At 44.8% G+C, this 23,347-nt stretch overlaps 1 protein-coding gene across 4 annotated transcripts in view; it reads left to right on the top strand.

The window, feature by feature from the left end:
• NTRK3 (neurotrophic receptor tyrosine kinase 3) overlaps window positions 1–23,347 on the top strand; it is a 206,342-nt gene that overhangs the window by 136,501 nt on the left and 46,494 nt on the right. The window contains exon 13 of one of the 4 annotated variants that reach the window (XM_071754308.1): window positions 690–3,402. The exons of the other annotated variants lie outside the window; for them this stretch is intronic. Coding sequence (XP_071610409.1) covers window positions 690–808 — 119 coding nt within the window. The 3' untranslated portion in view covers window positions 809–3,402. Of the gene's footprint in view, window positions 1–689; window positions 3,403–23,347 lie in introns of those variants that run through there. 4 annotated transcript variants of the gene reach the window in all.

The raw sequence follows: 23,347 nt of genomic DNA, 5'->3' as shown, positions 1-23,347 counted from the left end.
GAGCATGTCTATGTTTTCTGTTCCACTTAGTTTTCCTTTTCATCTGGCCAATATTTCTGGCAAATCAGAAATATTTTGTTTAGTAAAATGGCTTTTAAAAAAGGTGGGGTTGTGCAAGGAGAAGATGCCTCTAGCGTGCAGGATTCAGTGTAGAAGGGACAGCTGGGGCTAAGGAAGTCTATGGGGTTGTGAGAGTCCAGGTCTCCCCAGCCCAGCAACAGCACACGTTGGCTTCAGAAATGTTAAGCCAGACTAAATAAATCCTGAGAGAAAAGTAGACATAGGAAGATTTCTCCATTTTCCTCACTTCCTCCCCAGGTGAAAGATGGACTAGGCAGGAATTAGGACTTTTCCATCGCTGGTCAGTGGGAACCTCTGGAAGAGAGCTGTTTCCTGTTGTACATCCAGACTGCTTACATGCCCCTTGTCCTTGGACCACTTGTGCCTGCACGCACCACACGAAAAGCTTGCCTGTTCTTTATGATAGAGTGAGGTTACCCTGCCTGGAGAGGATGTTTTGGCTTTAATTTAATGGCAGCTGTTTGCTGGTTATTCATTTGGTTCTTTTTTAATAATTACGTCACAATGTGTGTCAATATCTCTCTCTTTTTTTCTAGTTTTGCTCTTTTTTGTTTTTTCGTTTACTTTATTTTGCTTTTTTCTTTTTTCTGTTTTTTTTCCCCCTTTAGGTTTCAGAGAAATTATGTTGAATCCAATAAGCCTCCCTGGACATTCCAAACCTCTTAACCAAGGCATTTATGTTGAGGATGTCAGTGTTTATTTCAGCAAAGGACGTCATGGCTTTTAAAAACTCCTTAAAAGTCCCTGTTCTGATGTCAAGTTTATAGGCTGTGCCCTCAAAATGGTGGGAAGCAGTAAGCGTGGTCTGTATGGATTGAGGTCTCCTCCTAATAGGACTCTACAGCCCTGCCTGTACACACCTTAAAGCCAACCAAAACTGTGGTTTTCTGTCACCAGATAACAGGGTTGTTCTTTTCCTCCAATGGTCGCTGTGTTCGTTAAATATTCCTGCAAGGCACAACAGCAGCAATGAGACCAAATAAAGAGAATTAAAACCCAATCGAAAGGAGTCATCCTAATAACAGAGTTAATAATTGTACTTTTGCTTTAAAATAAAAACACAAAACAAAACAAAACCAACCAAGCCAATCAAACTGACATCTTTAGTCATGTCCTCCCTGCTTGGAGTTTTCCTTGTAAGCTTGTGTCTTCGCAACACCCAGTGAATGCCACCATCACCTCTGACGTGGCAGCACCATGGGAGGTCTCCCAGAGCAAGATGAGCCTGGAAGAAACTAAAGCAGAACGAAGACTTTTGGTAAGAACAAAGGCAGCCCCGCTCCCAGTTCTTGCACAGAAAATAATGTTGGAAGGAATAATAATGGAAAGAAAAGGAAAAAAAAAAACAGACAAAGAAAAGAAAAGATTTTTCTTCTCTTGACAGGAAGAGAATGTGGTTATCTTTGAAGTGCACATATTCTAGGAGGCTTTTTTGTTTGTGTGTCTGTGTGTGTTAGAGCGGCTCGTTGGATCTGACTATATCGTTGTTGTCCTCTGGTCTCTCCCTGCTGCTTGAATGATGAGCTTTATCTGAGGCGTTGCCTGGACTTCCTGCATGGATGGAGAATCCATAGCTCAGGAGGCTCCGTGTCCTTGCCAGGACTAGGGCAGGAAGCAAAGTGAAAAAGCATATCAGACGCACGCAGGTCCCTGTTGCTGGGCCTTTTCCAGCCGCCTTTAGCTCTCCCCTGTATTCCCACCCAGCTAGAGATTGATTGTAACCGAGTCACGTACCCAGAACCATCAGCTCGAGGCGGACTGACTAAAGGGGAGGAAGAATAAGCATTCTGTTGCTTCTTCTCTGGCATAAACAGGAATATTGATCCTGGTCTCTGGCCGATATTCGTATTCTCTCCCCCTCTCTCATCCCACTTTTGTCTTACTTCATCCAAAACCTCTCAGATGGAAAAGTAAACCCTTTGATCCTGTCCTCAAGAGCAGCCAGCTGCCCTTGTGGCAACTTGCAGGGCTTTCCTTGGACTCTGGACATCACATGTACGGGAAATGCAGGTTTGCTCATGCATGTCTGTATTAACCAATAAGCAAGGTAGATTTTTATCTAGAGGAAAAAAAAAAAAACCTTCCAAAAGTTTCAGGTGTGGCCAGATCCTTTTCTGAGAGGAGTATTGAACCAGGAGCTTGCTTACCAGCCACTCAGCTCTGCTTGCCTTCTCAGTGGCCCAAGATGATGTTACCTCACCAGGGATGTCTCTCAGTCACCAGCCCTGAAGGGTCACTGCCACTGGAAAGAGTCATGGTCCCCCCATCATCAGAACCGGGTAGAAGCCTCAGAATGGGATGTTCTTCTTCATCCTGCCTTTATGGGTGACCTGCACAAACCACCCTGGAGGTTGCTAGGAGGTTTTATTATCAGTTTTCCCATGGGGTGTCCTTGGGAATATTCCATTCTCTTGCTTCTTCTCCTGGTTCACTCATATAAAAAGGTAAAGTGCAATAGAAGAGTACAGGAGAAACAGCAGCAGATTGCTCTAAGTTAACAGACATGCCTTAGGGGGGCATCTGTCTTAGGCTGAGGAGGCCTGGCTCAGGTTGGATGGCTTCAGAAACCATGACCAAAACTCCCAACAAGGTTTCCTGCCCGCATCGGAGCTGGAAACACAAGAGATGCACTGCTGGAGAGGACCCTGCGGCCATGTCGACACCTCAATTCTGCAGATTCAAAGAGGGAGGAGGAACTTCACCAAGCGTGTGAATCACTGGGTGCTTGTCTGAACTGAGTTTCCCCATCTCCTGAAAGTCGCCCACCTGACCTGGGGATGTCTTGTCCGTCTGAACTGTCTCCTCTCCCTAGCACTGTTCAGGGGACTCTGCTTTCAACTGTGTGTATCAGTTGTAGAGATACAGCCGTGGGCCTGGACCAGAAGCCTATATCCAAACACCCTAGCAGAGGAAGGGTTGAATTTTACAGCTCAGGTCCATCTATGCTTAGAAGACATCCTCTGGACCATACAGCATAATTTAAAGCAGTTCTCCCCACTGTGATTGATGTCTCAATTTGTTTAACACCAATTAAAGTTCCTCACTGCTGAAAACAAAAAACAGTCATGGCTGTTTGCGATTGGTGGCTTTAAGTAGAAAGTCTAAGGATGTTTTGTTATTTTTTTTAAATTTTATTTTATTTTTAATTATTGTAAATCATTACCTCATTTTATGTCCATGAGATTCCTCCATCTTTGAGCATTCTTATCTTGCCATAACTATCATCCTGTGCTAATGGGAAATGGGATGGTCCCTTTTCACAGAGACTATAGGGGTGTTCAATGTCTAGTTTCTTAATAAACACTTTATTTTCTAACGAAACAGCTGCATCAGGTCTCTTCTTTGAAGACAAAATAAATAAACATTCCAAATGATACATCCTATAGTCCACTTCTTCCTGAGATTGTCTATGTGTGGGGAGTCTGGTTTGTTTGCTTCTTCATGGGGGGTGCAGAGGGTGGGATTTACAGTTGTGACGTGAATGTTGCTCAGGTGTAGCTCTTGCTTCTGTCAGTCTCATCAGGCACAAGGACATTTTCTTGCCTGAGAGCTTAGCTGCTGATGGTCTCTGTTGACAACCTGTTGTTTTTTGTAGCTCTGCATGGTCATATTCTCAGGGACAAGGTAGTGCTGCTGGGAAATGGTGTCACAATTTGACAAGACAAGTTTCTAAGTTTCTTAGTGGGAGGAATTTTATTAGGAGCCTTACCTCTCGGGGAGCTTGACACTGAAAGACTGTTCTAGCTGCAGTGCTCTTGTTTCAAACCATGCTGTTGTTGCAGGTGTCTCTGCTTGCCTGTGCAAATTGGTCTCCTGTTGGGTGTTGGACTGTTGGCCCTTCATCAGAGACAATTAGCCTCCTATTAAGCTAGTGAGGATGTGTGTGATATAGTGATGGTGGGGTACCAGCGAGTGCTGCCCTCAGTTTACTCATCAGGAGTTCATGTAAGGATGGTTGGTAACTCCAGGAGGAGAAAGGAGCCACTCTGCAGCTTGTGGAGGTCTCAGCATGTTGTAATGGCTCTGTCTCAGTATCTTTAAAGGGAGATGTTATTTATGTGACCTAAAGCTGTTGTGCCAGCCTGCAGGTGACTGTGGGCATAAGGCTGGGGGTGTGTTTGAGCTGATATTAGTGGATGGTACTGGAACCCTCTTTGAAAACCTGGCGAGAGTTTAGATGAGCAAAATAGAAACATGTTTTCCAGCATCCTTCTGTTCCTGTAACTTCCTGGCATGTCTTTCAAACAAATGTCTCCAAATGATGCTATGAGTGAATTTCTGCATGCTATTCCCTTCTAATGAGTGTGCTGCTAGAACTGATTGAGGGCTGCAGCTCACAGGATTAGGGGATGGCTGAAATCTTTACCTTTCCAGGCACATCTGTGATCCTTGAGACAAATGGTTGTCTCCTGACATATAACCTTACATCTGGATGGGCAACTGGGCTGCATTGGATTTCATCTCTATTTCCCTTTCCTTTCTGAGGTGTGGGAAACAAACACAAGTGCTGGAAGCTCTGCATTTTCCTCCACTTTATTCCAAGGTCTGTTGTCAGGTTTCACAGCCTAGAAACTTTGCAAGCAGGGGGTTGATGAGCTAATTACTCAAGCTGCTGGTGTGGTCAGTCTTAGTTCATTTTTCTTTGCATTTTTGGGCAACTCATTCCTACATCTGAGTTCCCACAATGGTTTTGATGCTTCCAGTTCCCAAGGAGCTAGCTTGGGAACTATGCCCATGGGGTCTGACATGGATTGGAGAGGGGTTGGGCACTTGTTTCTCTTTGTTCTTGCTTCTTGGTTGCCTCTGTTGCCTGAAGTACCCATATGAAGGCCCTGTGCTCTTTGAGGCAACTGGACCTTGAGTTCCTGCTGCTGCTCTGCTTTCCCCTCCATCACTGGTTTCAAATTACTCTTGAGCTGTGTACAGAGCTTGTTACAGAAGGAGCTTTGCAGTTCTGGTTTGGGAGGGTGCAGGCAGTGGTATGTATCAGCTCCTCCTGAAAATCACAACCCTGCCTTCTTGGCTCTTGTACAGTGTGGAGCCTGCATGTGAACAAGCAAAGAAGGAAAGTTGTGTTTCCTTGTATTTTGTCTCTAAAAAGATGGAGTTGCATTTCTTTTAGTTCGTGCCTGGAGTGAGTGTGATGGGTGCATTATGATTCTGGCACAAAACCTCTCTGCATGATGATAACGTGGCCTGATGGGAGCTTAGGACTGGACACACTTCTGGTGTGGTTTCTGCAATGAGCCAAAGAGGCCTCATTAACTGTGTATTTACCAGGGCTGACAGACCCTGATCAACTGACAGAAAAAAATAACAAGCAGTGGGAATGCACATAGAGTGTGTCAGGAGATCAGCACACACCGAGCTGGAAAAGGTGCTTTACTTGGTGAAGTGATGAATCTTCCTCTGCTGTTGTGGTGCATTCTGCTTTGCCTGCATCTTTTGTGGTTTCTCTGATGTTCCCCTCACACTGTCCTCATGACAAATAAGGTCCTTGGTGGTGCCAGCACATGGTTTGATGCTGCAGAGCATCAGTGGCAGGCTCCATCTCTGGTGTCCTGAGCTTTTTGTGCCACAGAAGTGCACTGCAGGCTCTAGGACATCCTGCCCCATGTATACGCCACAGGAGACCACACAGATACTGCTTTGCCTTGACCCCTAAAAAGCACCATAAGGAACCCTATGTTTAAAACAAGTTAATTTGCCCAATGGGGCTTCCTTTGTCTTTATTGTAAACTGACATGCAAGAAAGACACAGATGGCTTAGGGGTGCAGATCCAGCACCTTTCTGCTTCTGCTGGGAGCTCACTTTGGTTGTGTCAGCTTCTGACATCCTTCTTCAGTTCTGAATTTCACCTCCTTGAATGCATCATTGGAGTTTTAGAGGTCATTTTTCTATCTTCCTTACTGGTGTTTGGTAACTGGTTTCCAGAGATGTGGTAAGTGTCTTACTGCAATCAGTACAGAAAATCAACAAGAGTGTGTTAACAGCACTGAGATGGAGCTCAGTCTGAGTCTGTCAAGTTAAGGACTAAAATAAATCTCAACCCATGCTCCCAGCCCCAGTAAAAAATGTGGGATGATTTCCTCGTTATGTGAAGCTGATGGTCTCTCCAGCCTTAAAGCAGAGTGCAAGAATGAGACTATTATATTTGAACTTTAATATCAATTTTGAACTTGTGAGTGTAACGGCTGACTAATCAGTAGGAATATAAATTTTGGTTGTGCTTTGCAAAGCAAAGATTTGTTCCAAGCCCTGGTTAAATGATTTGCTCTGCTGTTAGTGAGTCATTTGTGACCTGTGCCCAATTCCTGCAGATGAGTTGACTTTTTGTAAGGACTTGCCTATGATTTCAGACTATTTGGTCTTTTTCTGCCGAGGCTTGCTTCAAATATTCATGTTGTGTGACTGGCTGACTGGTGCTACTTTTGCTCTCAGGTTGAGCGAGTGAATGCTTCAGATGTGCAGCCAGCAATGTAATATGCAGAGTCTCTTCAGTAATCTGTAATTTCGGCTTGTGCTTAACACCCATGTTTCTGTTTCATATTTTGGTACTGGTACCACCCCATCAGGTCTATTACAGTCAAGACAAACTGCTGTCCCCCAAGCTTCTGGAGTAGAGCTTGTTTTTGGAGCAAGTAGCCTTCATGGCTCCAGCCTGAATTTTAGGAGAAGCCTGTGTGGGATCTGTACATGGCTCTCTATCCACTGGTTGCAGTGCAGCCACTGCTGGAGGTCATCCTCTTTCCTGAGAAGTCAGAAAGAGCCAGACCAGAGTTGCATTCAGCTCAGTAAACTGGCAAGATGTCTGAATAAGTTAATCATGGCCAGGTCATCATTATCTTAAGTGAGTCAGAGATGTGCCCAGGATGTTTATTATGATAGTGGGGAGAGAGATACTTGCAGTCCATAAACTAGAGAGCTGAGGTGATGGTATGTAATGCAACATCTGATACAAGAGAGGAGCTCATGGTCTTGCAAATTAATGTTCTACATGTGCCCAGAGCCTGGTTCTGTGGGTATTCAGCTTCTGATACCAATAGCAGGTACATTAGGTGGCATCCTGATAATGCAGTATTCACATTTCAACCACCACCAAGGTGAGCTCATCTTGCCAGGGCAAAGAGTTTGTATTTCTGCTTAGATTTTCTCATGAGGCCTTGTTACCTGGTAATTTTAGGGATATTCTGTCTCAAAAGAGTATTTTGGGTTTGCTGCATCAGTGCCAAGCAATACACAGGGATGACAGGAGCAGCTGTGTACAGTCACTTCTTGCTTGGTAGTGCCTGATTCAGCCCCCCCCGGAGGCTGCTGAAGGTGGCTGCAGGCTTGTTTTGTGTTTCCTGAACCACATTTGTTCATCAAGTGGTGCCAGAGGGGGTTGCAAGTTTAAGAGTGTTTAAGCTCCAGTCATATGCTCAGTGCTGCTAGAACAACTCCAGAGGTACACGTCCCCCAGAGCCATCACATCTCACAGTGCTCAGACATTGCAAGTGACTGAGAAAGAACCTGCTTAAAGACAGGTAAGTGGCATTTTTTTTCTCTCCTTCCAGGGACCTATTGTGTGTAATATGCCAAATTCAGACCTCTAGCAGGAATAATTTTGATGGATCTGCTCTAAATGCGTAAAAAGGATAACTGACTGCATCAGACGGTATCAGGGAGAAACTGTCAGCCCCTGCTCAGGAACTAGCAGGGCTCTTCTGGAAATGCTGCAGCTCTGGCACCGTGTGAAAGATGAAACCAGAAGAGCCAAGTATTGCTGGAGACTAGGGTTAACCCCCACCATCTTTGACAGCCCAGGCCAGGGCTGGCAGCTTGAGTGCCAACAGGTTTGGTAGAAGTGTGGGAAGTGCTTGGCAGGACTGTTGGTTCCTTTAGAAAGATGGGGAGCACAGAACTCCAAGGGGGGGCTGTTTGGGGGTAGCTCTAGTCTCTCATTTTTGTGGGCAATAAGCAAAAAAAGGCTCAGATGTGCCTTACCTCTTTTGTGTGGTGCCAGCAGAGCATGGATTTCAGATGGATTGCCTCTTTTGCAGCCACAGGAAACACTTGGCACTCAATCTCAACAGAAGATCTGTAGCCACAGCTTCAGAAGAAGGCAGCAAATTCTCAACAGTGCATCTTGGATGAAAATGCTGTCCTGTGACTAGACTGAAAGTTCAGTTTAATCCTGTTAACTTCAGAGGGGACTCCTGGGAGTTGGGTACTATTCTTTTTAGGGCCTTAAGCTCCTCTGCATGACTGTAATGTGTGAAGCATCTAATCTTGTGCCAGATTTCCCTCCCTGGATTCAGTGGTGCGGGCCTGAACCTCAAAGAAAATGGGCAGTTTGGTATCAATAGCAGACTTACAAGGGAAAGAGAATATTCTTGCCAAAACCCAGAGTCACCTTTAGGAAATAAAGAAAATGCTTGAGCATAAAAGATTTCATCAGGTACACTCAAATGGGTAAGGACTGACTTCTTCCCTTCTGACGAAGAGGATCTCTAAGATTCCAAGGAGAAAGGAAATGTGGTGCTCAGGAGCTGTAGACAGCATAGACTGGAACTTGGTTCTCCACTGAAAGCAAATCAGCTGCACAGGAACATAGTTGGGTGATCCTTTGAAGGGATCAGTTCAGCCTTTTGGGGCATGTCTGTGCCACTGGTTTATGGCACAATGAAGCTCAGGTTTGCTGCTACCTGGGATGTTGGTCTGCCAGCATGGGGAGGGAAGCAGCCCATAGCTTGCTGAACACAAGCCATGGAGGATTTTGCTGCCAAGCCTGCCCTGTCTGGGACCTCTCCCTCTTGCTTTGTGCTCCCTTCTGACTAAAGATGGATTTTCACGGGCTTGGAGATTTCACCAGATCTTATCCAGGCCCGTGCTTAAGTTCCCCAGAGGATGGCTGTCTCTTTGGTTGGGAAGGATGTTACTTTGACAACACATCCTTGGAATTACCTGAAAAGATGTTCTTGCCTGGAAAAGTAAGTAGATGTTTGCTGTTCACAGTTGCAGGGCTGTGTGTATGTTTGTGTCTATATGCACGGTAGGAATGAAATATTGATGGTGGAAAGGTGGTGTTGGATTTCCAAGGGAAGAAACAATCATTAAATGTGATCTGCTGCCCGTGGCAGATCTGGAAGTCGGGATGGTAAAGTCCTCAGTAGATAAGGCGGTGACATGCAGGTAAGTTTTTGCTGCATCTTCCTCATCTGTAAATGTGCATAAATTATTTAAATCCCCCACAGTGCCTGTTTGTACACTCTGGCTGCCAAGAGTGAATGAGAAGAGCCTGTCTCTTAGCTGGTCCTGGGCATGATTAAAGAAGCCAATTCTTCAGCCCCTCAGCAGCAAGCACATCTCTGTGTCACAGAGACTGAGCTGGGGTACCCTGCAGAGCTCAGCTTCAAGCTGAGAAAAGCCTCTGGATCTGGAAAGAAACAGGTAGCCACAAGGATCCTTCCCCAAGGGACATCCCAGCCCAAGTGCAGGCAGCACACATGCTGCTCCTTGTTCCCTCACAACACCCTGAAAAAAGACTCTTTGTTCTAGGAGATATAGATTATATATATTTTAAGGCTCCATGAATCATTCATAGCCCAAAGATGAAACCAAGCATCAGAACTAAGAAAAAGTCGAGGGTATGAGGCAAGGAACCTTCCATTATTTATTGTACTAAATTTTACCTGGTAGCACCTTCTCTTCATGATTCTGCCTTGCTTTGGGAAGCTCTCTTTTCTCGTAAAAATCTGAAATACTCTCTAACTATCAGTAGATAATTTTAGCAAGAACCTAATCAGCTGCTTGCCTTGCTTTGCATCTTGATGGCTGTCTTTTAAAGGAGTAAAGGCTATGTCCTAGTGAGACTGTGAGAGCACAGCAGGGCTGCTGGGAATGGCACAGGCACCTTGGCTTGGCTGGAGGAGTCTTAGGTATTCTCTGGGGTTGAGCAGGGTTGAAGGGTTGTCACTGGGTCTGGCAAACAGCTGCAGGAGAAATGTAATTGAATGGAAAGAGAGGCTGGCTGCTTTCTGACTGAGCCTGGCACTTCCAGGCTTGTGCCAGCTGTGAATAAGAGCTCCTGTTCATTTGTGATCACTTGGTGGTCAGCATGAAATGAGTTTGTGGATGTCAGACTGGCTCATGGCATCCAAATGTCCCTAGCACACAAAATGTTTGTGATTTCTGGGACAGGGGCTGATGCTGATCAAGAGCATGGCTGCATGGCATTGGTCTGGGGTGTTCTGACCTCTTGGCAAAGGGAAATATTCAGTGTAAGCAGCCTGAATAGCACGAGAACTCATAGCCAAAAAAGCAGAAACACTTATGGAAGAGAGGTTGGTTGGTTTTTCTTTGTGGCTTGGTTGTTTTATTTTGTAATTTAAGAGAAGGGCTGAAGTTAAGCTTTCATTTTATAAAATCTTACTTTCCTTTCTTAGTTTTGTTGTATTGCTGTAAAAATCGAGGGCCTGACTATCTTGATTAAATAGCAAAACGTTGTACCACAGCAGCAGGAAACTATCATGTTGCTCTGTTACTGCCTTTTTAATTACTCTGGCCAGTTCATTGGCAAGAATAATAATATTATTGCTAAGGGCTGGAGACACCTCCCCTCTCCATTGCTATATGGCCCCAGGGCTTGTAAGAGGCTGCTTTGACAACAAGGTGAGATAAAGAGAACTTCATTTATTTGCTGCTCTTCATTTGTGTCAGCAGGAGAGCTTATGAGGCCACAATATAACCTGGGAATCTACTATGATCCAAGCTGAAAACAAACTCACTTCCACCCCTGCTCTCCTTCAAAGATTATTTTTCACCCTGAACATTTCAGGGCACTGCTTTGCCAAATAGCAGTAACAACAGGAGGGGAGAGGGAAGCCACTGGTGGGGTAGGGATGGCAGATGCCCATGGGGGTAGAATCCAAATCCCCAGGCAGGTTCCACCATCAGAGCTGGCAGCTGATAGTTTGCAGCAAGCAAGCACCGTGACACCCAAGAAAGCTGTGGCAAAAACTGGGAGAGAAATTGTTTGAAAACATGCTGTTTCTATTTATTTTTTAATAGAGAAACTTTTCAGGCCCCTTTTTAATTCATAATAAGGAGCAAACTTGAAAAGAAGGAGAGGGCAAATGAAGACAGTGAGACTTGCTAACTTCCTTTAAAGTTGGAAGGTTACCTTTAAAAATGGATGAATGCAGCATTTGGAGGAAGCTCCAAGGCAGCAGACCTGGTGTTCAGCACTAGAATTGTAGGCAGAACAAAGATGAAAAGAAAAATCCAGTTGGGATCTAGGCATAACTGCAGAGCTGCAAGTGCTGGTGGTGGATTTGAGTGGAGGAGGTGTTCAAGGAGCTTCTCTGCCTGGTTTCTGAAAGCTGGTGGTGTGCGTGGGGATGTGCTGGGGAGAGTTCAGGGGGTACTGGAATAGCCAGATGGACTGCATGGGAGTGTGTGGATTGGTGATGGCATTGTGGGGGTAAGCTGGAATTTGGGATAAAACTAAGGCACTGGTTGCCTGTTCCTCATTCAGAGATGCTGAGTAACCTTAGAGATGTCTTCACCTGCTCTGGTTGTGTTTGTGCTGACTTTTCCTGGGACCCCTCAAGGAGTGAAGAAAGGGTGATCACAGCATAATCCTTAGACAGAAAGCTTTTGGGCTTGTGATTTGGATGGTTTCCTGGCTCTTGTTACTTTGGTTCACTCCATGAGCTGGTGAAAGTTGAGGTAGCACCTGTGTTGTATATGAGTGTATTCCCTTTTCCATACTCCATCCAAACTGACATTCTGGAGGCTCAGACACTGCTGAATTCTTGATTCTGCTCAGTCACCTGGTTCCAGTTTCAGGTATTTCCTCCCCAGAATACCCAAAAGAAGAATGCAAGGAAAGAAGCCTAATATTTCAGAAGGTAAACCCTCCCTGTGTTTGACATGGTGCTTTCTTCCCGATGCTCCCAGTGATTTCCCTTCCCACCTTTCCTTGGAAATCACCAGATGCAGCCTGGGAGCTGTCAGGTCATGGAGCGAGGATGTGAAAACCTCTTCCCCTTCTCTAACCATATCAGGTATCTCCTCAGGGAGCTTTGTACACTCACCATTCCAGCAGGTTCCAGGTTTGGAGCCCAGATAATTAACCCAGGTAAAGTACAGGGAGATGCATTTCCCCCCACCCTTGAGGCTGAGGGGTGAGATTGCTCCTCTGAAACTGTTGTGTAGTGAGTTGGGAGGACGGGATGGCAAAGAAGAACGGACTCCTATGAATCTGCAGTTAGTCTGTACAGCTTTGGGATCTTCTGAGAAATGCTGTCTACAGTGTCTTATCCCACTGCTTTGCTTCCCTTTCTCTGTACCTGTCCTTCTGGAAAGTTTTTAGAGCACTTTTGCAGTCAGTGATCAGTCAGACTTGCTGTGGCTAAGGCTGTGGCTGGGAGGCCCTTTTCAGGAAGGGAAACTGAGACAAGTGGGGAGCTTGAAATGATGTTTCTTAAACTGAACTGATCTGAACTGATTTCATGTTTGAGCACTTGCCTGTCTTCCCCACTGAGCCAAGGCGTGGGGGCATCAGGCACATACTATCTATGGCTTATTAAGTGGTTTAACAAACCCAGCTAATTACAGTTGTACGCAAGGATTTTGTAGCTTATGAAAGCAGTCCCTGTTTGTTTGTGTCAGTGCTTTAATACATTAATACACCAATTAAACCTCAAGTTGTGTGTGTGCTCACACAGCTTAACGTACAGGTAGGCACTCTGGTGTCTTTCACATCAGCTGGAGCTTCTCTGGATGTTTCAGCTCGTTTAAAGATATGTTTGAGGCTTTAGACTCAACCTTGTCACCACAGGGACACGCATCCTCTACATAAAAACATGGTTCAACTCCCCCAAATTAAGCTGTTTTACAAGACTCTGGCAGACAGGGGCACTCTCTGTCATTAAGGTTTCCTTCTCTCAGACAGGCCTGAGAGAGTTTCCCACTCTTTATTTCCATCTTGGTGCTGATGATACAGGCAATTTGTGCATGAAATGCTGTCTTCTCTTCTTCAATTAGTTCCGAAGGGTCACCAGTGAGATGGTGCTGTCTGTGACATTTGCACTTTTTTGTACAGGACCCGGTGCATTCGTTAAGCCCCGAGGGTAACGAGTGATAATCAGTGCCCAAGTCACCCAACCTGAGTCAGGGAAGGGATGACCTGGGAGGGCCAGAGGTGGAATCCTCCTTCAGTTCACTTACAGTTCAGTGAAAAGAAGGCAGGAGTGAGGGGGGGGGGGAAGGAGAAACGACAGATTAAAGGAAATTGAGCAGCGGTAATAAATACACTTGAAACTGAAGAGCCTCTAGGATGCTGTGATTACATTCCCTGCAGAGCTGGAGTGCTGAGGAGGGTCTGCAGAAAGGGCAGCTGGTACAAAACCACTGGCCTTCCAGGGAGCAGGCTTGCAGGGAATGTAAAATGAGTTGAAGCAAGCTGGCTAGGTGTTAATGCAGGTCTTTAAGATACAATTGGGAAGGCTGAGCTAAACATTCAGTCTAGTAAAAATAAAGACAATAAAAGAGGGGGTGAAAGGAGTGACATAAGCCAGGCTGGCTAAGGATGAAATAAAGGCTGTGATGGGGCACTGCTTGAAGTATCACAGTGAAAGGAGAGAGGAGGAAGAAGAAAGCAGGAGGACAAAGGAATAAAAAAAAAGAAAAAAAAAAAAGAATGGAAAGCAGCTTCCATATAGATGCTGAAGGAGTATTTCAGACAAGGCTGTTTTGCACATAAGTATCTCTGAGAGTCAGTGAAGCTGGCCTCAGAGCAAGCAGGGGTTTGGAGTTCTGAGAACAGTGAGCTGGTGTTGAGGATACAGAGGAAAAAGTGCTTATCTTGAGAGTGATATATGGAGAACACACACTGGTGACAGAACAAAAGTCAGCTTGTATCAGTGATAAGAGGAGAGAAGGATTATTAAATATTTTTTCATCTGCCAAAGTTGCATCCAGCTTTACAGAGGATGAAGAAAAAGATATTCCCATATCAGTGGCCAGCTACTGAAGGGCAAAAGACAAGGTGAGCATCCTCTACAGGTACATCCCATAACATACACAACTGTGGGCATACACATGATTTTCCAGGCTCTTTGCTGATATTTTAAATTGCTTGCCTAAAATGGGGCAGATAGATGAAACTTGGAAGGTGATTCACACAACAGGGACAAGAGACAGACCAGTAAGTTCAGTGTTTGCTCTTAGAAATTCTTTTAAATCTTCTTCCATTTTAAGGGGTGTTGTGGGAGAAACCTGGAAAAGAATCATTGAGTCAAGGATCCATGAAGGCCAAACTTATGTGGCTTGAAGGAGTGGGAGGTCACATTCAACTAGTCCATTGGTGTTCCCTGAGGAGCTGACCACCACTACATATAAGGGAAAATCAGTGGATATAGTACACTGAGATTTTCAGCAAGTATTTGACAAGGACCAGCACCAGAGATTAATGACTGGAGGTAGAAGTAGTGGTGTAGGATTTAAAGTAAGAGCCCTAAGAGTATGAGACACGAAGGAGCTCTTGCTAAAAGTGTTTCCAATTGGAAAGGGTTGAAAGTGATGTGTCCTGGAGGTCAGTCCTAATTCATCTGTGTTCTTTGTAATGTCTGCTAACAAGCCACAAGGAGACACTGAAAAGCAGGAGCCAGTGTCATTCCTGCTGTAACAGCATGGACATGGGTCATTTTTCACCAGTGCTGCCTGTGGCCAAGGTCCCAAATGTTCCCAGTGCCTCTCCTGACTAGGGAGGTGTTTCAGAGAGGAACCCCAAGCAACAGAAGAGAACTGGAGTGTGAATGAGGCCCCCTTTAACCCTCCTGCAATACTGGGAGCACCCAGACCAGAGGAGACATGGCACAGGGAGACTGCAATTACTGCAACAAACACACAGTGCAATCTGAGAAGAAAGGATAAATGAAGCAAACTGGACAGCATGGGAATCTTTTCCTTCATTAAACTCCTTCCAGAAATGAAGATGTAATTTTGAACAACTTGGTAATTATTTTTTTCCTTCATTATTTTTAAATTTTGTCTGCTTTCTCTACAAGTCCAGTTTCTAGTCTGAAGACCTCAGATGACTTGATGTGAGCTGTGTTAGTGGTGAATCATGGCCAGGTTGTGCAACTGCAAGAAGTCTGAAGTTTTGAACTTCAGGTGCTCATTTGAACTCAGATATTGATCTGGGTACGTTTGTCCATTACCTGCTTTAAAAATATTTGTCCTGGGAAAAGGTTGTGACTTGATCTAAACTCTGATTGATAAAGAAAAGACATCAAGGTGACCTTTATCATACAAGCTGAATTTGGACTAATTTTCCAGGCTTGGATTGCAATAATGAAACAGGATTTACTGACCTCTGATTTTTCCATTTTATCATCCCAACATCTGATGTGGGCTCTCCAATTGAGAGAATTCAGGAAAGCAACATATATACTCCTGTTCAAGACATTTCCTGAGTAAATGAGACCCAACCTAAATGAGACCCACACCCTGGTGTGGAGAAGCAGCTAATGGTGTATCAGAGATCTTTCCACCATTATTCCCTGCTGTGTACTTTGCAGTGGCACCCATATGTATTCATCTACAAATTGCTATTGGCAGCCTTGGGAGATACTTTTTCATGCTTTAGCATTCTGAGATAACTACAAAACATTATTTTCCTTTCCCTCCTTTCTCAGCAATCTTGCTTATTTTGGTCCTTTCCATTAGCAAGATGTTCTTATTCATATCAGTATACAAATTTAAATTGAAGCTGATAAACCATATATAAGATATATATATAAATGTATATCTATATATCTAGATATAGATATACAATCTCAGTTTTGTTGCTGAAGATCGTGGTAGTTTGCCTTCCCCATGAGTCTTAAATACCAATTTAGCAATCATCCAGTCCTCACACACAGTTTGGTTTAAGCTGAACATGCACCTTTTCACCATCTGCAATTAACCATGTCTTCTGAGGCTACCAGCACTGCAGAGGATTTTCTTGAGTCTCACCAGGGCCCTTAAGAAAAATTAACTGGGTATTTTTCCCCATGTGCAGACACTAATGTTTTGCCACAGAAGAAAACTGTAAGATCTTTTGTTTTTTTTACCTTCTTGTGTGCAATGAAGTTTCTGATGTTTTTCTGTGAAAATTCACCCCTACTATCTGGCTCATAATGACCTGAGACATTGCTGAAAGATGACAGACTGGTCAAAATGGACAAAAGTACAGAGTTTTATTACTCTCCCCATACTGGGAGTGTCAGAGGCAATAAACCAAGACGGATTCTCCTTTATAATTGTAATAAAAGCAGGACATGGGGAGGATATGAGAAAGCAGTTCCAGCAGGGAAGGAAGGGCAATGTCCTAACAAGAGATTCCTTAAATAGTCCTGAAGTTATGATGATGAGAGATTTTCCAAAGCCTTGGAGGACTTTTTCTGGTTGTCCTCACACTCCACAAAGCACTCCATTTCTAACAAGGAGGAGAAGATGGTGTTGGCACCTCTGCCTCTGCTCAGCCAGTGTCAGATCCCTCTGTGGAGCAGCTCTGGAGTTAATTCATTGACAAACACTGCCCTTCAGAGGTCTTCTTCTGTAGGATGGACCCAGTGTACCAGTAGACTCCTTTCTCTTTCTTAGAGCCACCCTGCTCTTACCATGCTCATTTCAGCAGAAAGAGAGACCTGAGATGAGAGGTGGATTTCTCTTTGTGGGATGTATCACAAGAGCACCAGTCCAACCTTTATTGCATCCTGCCTGTGACTGGACCAAAGGACTACAGGAAGCTCCAACTACACACAGACCTTGAGAGCTAAGCAAGAACCAGCTGCTCTCCCATTCAGATTAGGTAATTCACTTGTAGTATCCGTCCTTCTCTTTATTCATTATACAGATAATTCTATTCCTCATAACAATAGCTGAAATCACCCAAACCACAGTAATTTTAGAACCCAGCAGGCAGAGCTGTCTCATGTTACTCGTCCTTCAGGAGCTTTCTTCTGCAGAAGAAGCTGGCAAGATGGAAAAAGGGTTGGGGTTGTGCGGACAGAAGAAGTAGGGAAAAAGCCAAGTAAACTTCAGGCAGAAACAAAGATGGAACAAGGTCCCTTTAAGGTGTTAGGAAAACATGAGTCCAAGGGAACACCTCATCAAGCCATAGATGTAAGCATAGCTCCTGTGTTGGTCCTGTGAGGATGGGAGTTGGAGGGGGCGGGAAGGAAAGGGAGAGATGGAAATAGGGCAAATTGGAGAGGCTTTTTAATGAAATCATAACTTGAGCCTGAGATCTGTCTTTCAACACCTCATGTTTTCACTCCATATGGCCTCGCTTCTGGAATTTTCTTGTTCCATAAGTTTGGCTGCATTAGCCACTTGTTTAATGACCAACAAAAGAAATTGATGGGAGAATGCTTGGCATGGGGCAAGAAAAGACATAGGTACCCAGAGACCCCAGGAGCAAAAGAAAAAGAAAAAAAAGAGCAGAAAATACTATATTTTTTCCAAAATTATGCTTTTTCTTTGGGACAGTGGTGAGGCTGACAATAATCAGAAACATTTCCGGCTTCCATGGAGCTCTCACTGGAAAATATAGAAGACCTCACCAAATTTCCTGCTTTGAGACAGCCCAGAAATTCTGTGACAGCGGAGTTTTCTGGAAGTCTTTCCACAGTTCTACATCTGGTGGGAACTCAGCTTCTTCTAAAAATACTTATTTATTTTGCACCCAGTTTTGGGGCCGGTTCTTACTATGTTCGGAATGTGTTCTGCACTAGGCACCACAGCTGTATTTTGGCACTCAAACCACTTCCAAAGCATTTCTCTTTCTTTCCTGCCACCCTTCTAATAGTCACATAGTCCTGAGAAGATATTCAGTATACCTGGGAATTTTAGCCTTTATGGTGGGGGCACATTAAGGTCAGAAGTGAAGCTGTTAGGGAAGACAATGACAACAGAGCTGAACTAGGCAGAAGCAGCATGTGCCTGTAGCTAGATCCTTCAAACCATGGATCAGGCCAGAGACTGAAGAGTATTTTGAAACAGTACTATCAAAAACACCTTAAATCCTCAAAACTGTCAGAAAAAGCTTAATGTTGTAATCTGATCTGACCTGGGCTGCAGCATCTACCTGAATGTGCAAGCAAACTGCAGGGTGGTTCTGAGGTTGACTGCTGGACCAAGGATGGCACCAGCAGGATCTGGCTGATGGAGCCAAAAAAGATTGACCATGAGATGTCTGTTGGTCAGAGATGTACATCCCTGCTGTGGGGGTAAGTACTAACTGGGTTAAACTCTCTTGTTACCCACTGGAGGGAGCACTGGGTGCTAGCAGGGGTGATGTATGGCACCTTTTGTGCCTGCCTGTCTTGATACTGCAGTCTAATCACAGCTGTTGCAAAAATGAAGGAGATTTTGGTGCTGCTCTCAAATTAAGGAGTGGGACGAAGAGCCGGCACAGGGATGAGGGTGTGGAGAAAGGCTTCTATCTTGGCATGAGCCAATTAACCCAGCCCTGAGTGACATCCTCCTGTGGGGTCATTGCAGGGGTGCCAAAACCTGCAATTTGTTGAGGACAGCAAAGGGGAAAGCTCAGACTGAGTTCACCGAGAATAAACTCCACTGTACAAAGGACCTTTGAGTGACCTTCCAGTACCTGAAGGGGGTCTACAAGAAAGCTGGGGAGGGACTTTTAGAAGGATGTGTAGTGATAGGACAAGGGGTAATGGCTTTAAACTGGAAAAGGGTAGATTTAATAGGCATTAGGAAGAAATTCTTCACTGTGAGGGTGGTGAGACAGTGGCACAGCTTGCCCAAGGAACTTGTGGATGCCTCATTGCTGAAAATGTTCACAGCCAGGGCCTGGAGCAACCTGGTCTAGTGGGAGGTGTCCCTGACCATGCAGGGGGGTTGGAACTAGAAGATCTTCAAGGTCCTTTCCAAACCCGTATGATCCTATGATGTGATTTTATGACTCGGCATCTTAGCATGATTGACACAGAGGTGAGCAGGGACTGCTGCCTGTGCCAGGCAATGGAGTGGGTCCCCATCTCTCTGCAGTGGAGCTTTGTCTGGAGATATTAGAAGCTTGATGCTGCCTAAAGCAGTGTCATGTGGCAGTGAACTCCCAGGCTGAGTAAACCAGTAGTAAAGAGCCTCTGAGACCTCAAGGGCAGAAGGTAAGCCTCCCTCTTCCTGGTGGGAGATGGTCTCAAAGCTGTGAGGCTGCTGTTGAGACCTAGTCTCTTACAGATTTCTTCTGCTTATCCATCTGGGCAGTGAGGATGCTGTTGTCTGATTACTGCCTTGTTAAAGCCTTAAGCCCAAAATCTGACTACTGCATGGTCCCTCGAGGGGCAGCCAACCTTCCTCCATCCCTTCCCCAGTAATACCTCCCTTCCCTTGTAAAAATAAGAAAAAAGATTGACAGGTGATATCTGTCTGCAGCAGAGCTTTTCAATCAAGTGAAAACTAGCTGGAAAATCAGATCACCCGGTAAGTTCCTGCAAAACACAACTCTATCTCTTTAAATCTCTTCTTTTGAAGGGATGAACTGAACTGCACTGGCTGCTGATGTAAAACACACCATTATTCCTCCTATCTCCTCTCTGAGCCCCTTCCCTGCAGACGCATGAGTCTGAGGGAGGCAGACGCTCTCTGAAGACTATTTTCCTCTGTTAAATAAATTCACTTTCAAATAATGTGTAATTAAATGTGTGGTATTGAATTAATGTTTTATTCTGAGTGCTTTGGCAGCAGGGGACTTAGCGGCCTGGCTGGTGGAAGGAAAACACGTTCACCAGAAAGACTCCCCCTCTCTCTTTCCCTTTTCCTCCCACCCTGCCAAGAATCCCAGTCCCTGTTTCCAAGAGCTGATGAAGTGTACCAGGGAGTGGCTGAGCACTATGTTTGGTAAGGTCCCTTTTGTGATATGTTGTCGTGGGGCTCTGGAGCATTTCACCCAATGCAAAGACCTCTACAGCCCACTCCATCCCTCCTCTGTCTGCTTCCTGATGAGCTTACTCTTCCTTCTCAGCAGAGCCCAGCTGAGTAGTTAATCCTTGTATACAAAAGGCAGAGCCAGAGTATCCCCTTGGGATGCAAATTTGGTGCTGGATGCTTAAGGAGAGACTGCTGAAAGTGGACGGGTAGTTTGGTTTTGCAGCCTAGTGTCACCCAGAAATTATTTGAGAAGGTTCAGCAGACAATGGGAATCATTGGTCAGTTTTTATGTATTTTGTCAGGAATGTTAATAATAAGGTTTTGTCCCATCAGTAGTGTTTTGTGTTCCCTTGGGAGCCAGCTGAGGAGGAGTTGGTGAACCTGCACCCAGGCTCTGCAGAGGTGACAGCAGCAGGGGGGACCAGGGTGTCTGTCCTGAGCTTGGTATGTGCCTTGGGCACAAGCAGGTTGGGCCAAGGCAGAGTCTGGGTTGGGGCACAACTGGAAACTTGTTTTCAGCTGTATGTCTGCTCCCTAACCCCAAGCCCAGCAGCTGCAGGGACATTTGGGAACATTGAGTATCTTTTGAGAAGTCTGCCAGGTCTAAAAAAAAGCCATTGACAAGAACATAGATGAAGTGATTTACCTTGGTGGATCAAGGAAGGTTCCTGTTGTTATAATGAGGTCTTGCTTGAGTAATTTTGCTAAGCTGCAAATCTGCAGAAGGAGGAGGAGGTGGTTGCTGTCTTAAAGTTAGCAAGAGCTTGCTGCTGGACAAGGCTCAGATGTCTTAGATGTTTTTTTTTCTTTGGTGCTAAGGTCCTTGTCAAACCTGTGCTGGGGGTGATGTGCAGGAGCCTGCAGCTCTTTTTCTTTATGTCCTCAGGATGGCTGTGCTGCCACAGGACCATGTGATGCTGTGTGTCCCAACTGAGGCTGCAGCACTCAGCAGTGATGGGACACTTTACATTGCTCTCTTCATAAAATAACTATGAAGTGGTTATCAATCAGATTTATGGGACTGAAATGGATAGAAGAGCTTGAAATCATGTTTTGTTTTTCAAGAGCATCAGGTGGTTTTAAGGTGGGACAGCAGTTTTTGCTTAAAAAGCATTTGTGGGGTGGTGCCAAGAATGTTCTAACATGGTTATTTTACAGAATTTTTTATTAAGAAAATGAGAGTTTGAGTTGGTTTGCTTTTAAGCTTTGCAGGAACACGTTCTCCCTCCCTTTACACCTACCTTTAGCTCTGGTGGCTGCTGTGTGGCTGAAGCTGGAGCTGGTGCTGCAGCAGAGATGGAGCAGCTCATGTTCCAGCAGCACAGGGGTGCTAATCCCTTCACTCCATTGCTGCTCATTGAACTGCTCTGTGGAGCTCAAGGGCTGGTTTGCAGAAAAGCAGTTCTCTGGTGTTAACTGGTGAGTGGAAGGCAACCCTTTGGGTCAGGCCTTCCTTCCTCTCCACCTGCTTTTGCAACAGCAAAAGCCAGAGGAGCTGCTGGCGTCCTCATTTCTGGAGGTGTGCTTGGCAGGGGTGGATGTAAGGTATTTTCAAAGCATTGTCAATCTGGCTTGCAGAGGTTGCTCTTCTGTTTTCTTGAGCTTGATTACACTGAGTGTCAGCTCCTGGTGTAGATTTGTATTCCTGGCTAAATTTTTATAGCCCAGATTATCCTGCTAAACAGGTCAAGGCCTGCAACTTTTTACCAAGGTTGAGTTAGCAGCATGTACTGCATCTGCTCAGGGTCTGCGGGGTCAACTGGGCAGTGATGCTTCCTTCACATCTGGGACCTGCACTCAGGCCTTGCAGCTGCTCCCAGGGAATGAAGGGACTGGTTAGAAAATGCTAGCAACAGCAGAAACAAAGTCATTGTCTTTTAAGGTCTTTTTGAATGAGTATGATCACAACTGTTTGATAATGTACTCAGGCACCAGGGGCTTCCTGGGAGCAAGTTGCCAGCATTTTGATAAGATACAAGACATGAAAAGCAGTCTGAAGAGAGACTCTGAAGGCAATGTTGGTATGTTGGAGACTGAAAAGCCTCTGAAAGGATGCAAAGAGAGGGCAACACACTAAAAGGGAGACAGTCCTTTGCATTTCAGATTGTTTCCATTGAGGCCAAAGGAGAGATTGATGAGGCATGAGAAAGTCTCCCTCCATTTTTTTGTGTGGACATACACACTAAAGGCTATTAGAACTGTCATGCAGAATTAGTGAAATTGAAATACTGACCTCAGCTTGAAGAGAAAGGTCTGAGTGAGGTGGGAAGTGGGGGAAGGACCTTGGTGCACCCATGTGTTGGAATCCAGGTGGCTCAGCCAAAAGCTCCACAAAGTTCACAGAGATTCAGAGGTGCTTTACAAAAATCTTCATGATTTGAGGTCTGTTTGAAAGGACTGTCTGAACTGCTTGATGCTTATAATCACAGCTCTGAAAGCTGAGTCCTAGAAGGGTGCCTTGACAGAGGAACTTGGTAAAGAACCAGCATCAGGTCACAGGGCCCAGCTGTTGAAGTGAGTATCCAGACCTTTTCCCAGAGGTGGCTCATGTCAGAACTGAGAGAGAAGCCACCAGAACTAGAAGGCTTCCTACTTGGAGGCTGTTTATGTCTCCATTTTTTCAGATTATATGGGACTGATTCTCCCTTTGTTTATGTGTACTTCACAGCAGTCTGTAATTGAAATCAATACCTTTCATTGATTTTGATGCATTTTCACCAGGCCAGGAGGGAGCCTCATACTCCATGCAGCTGGCCTATGCATTATCTTCTCTCCCTGTGAGACAGATCTGTGAGAGCCATGACTTATCAGACCTCCAGCAGAAAGAATTTTTTTATCTTTTCTTACCTGATCTGCACACTTTGCTCTGATCAGGTACATCAGGTAACTCACTGACATGTCTGGTTGATATCCAGGTTGCAATCGACTGCCTGACATGAAAGTCATTCTATTGGTAGTTACATCTATTAATGACAAGATTTTCAAGTGTAAATTGTAAGTTTTGTTTATTTTATTTTAGTGGTCACAGAGCAGGGGAGCTATGAACATTTTGTTCATAAGAATTATTTTAGCAGTAAGTCAAGAAAGAAGTGAACAAATCATGTTGACTGAGAACTTTGCTACTTTTTCATGGACAACTTAAGTATAAAGAAAAAAGAGAACTCTTTGGCATAAATTAGTTGTTACAGAAAATGACTCAGCTGCTATGGAAAAAATGTCATTGTTGTTATAATTTATTAAGTGCTGTTGATGCAAATGAGGCTTTAGAAGCTTATGAAAATCAAGACCTTTACCAAAGAGCCCAGGATCAGACTCAAATCAGGACAACCT

This window comes from Heliangelus exortis, chromosome 11, assembly GCF_036169615.1.
Source record: "Heliangelus exortis chromosome 11, bHelExo1.hap1, whole genome shotgun sequence".
NCBI lineage: Eukaryota > Metazoa > Chordata > Aves > Apodiformes > Trochilidae > Heliangelus > Heliangelus exortis.
The sequence above is the reverse complement of the archived record's forward strand: the minus strand, read 5'-3'. Positions and strand labels throughout refer to the sequence as shown.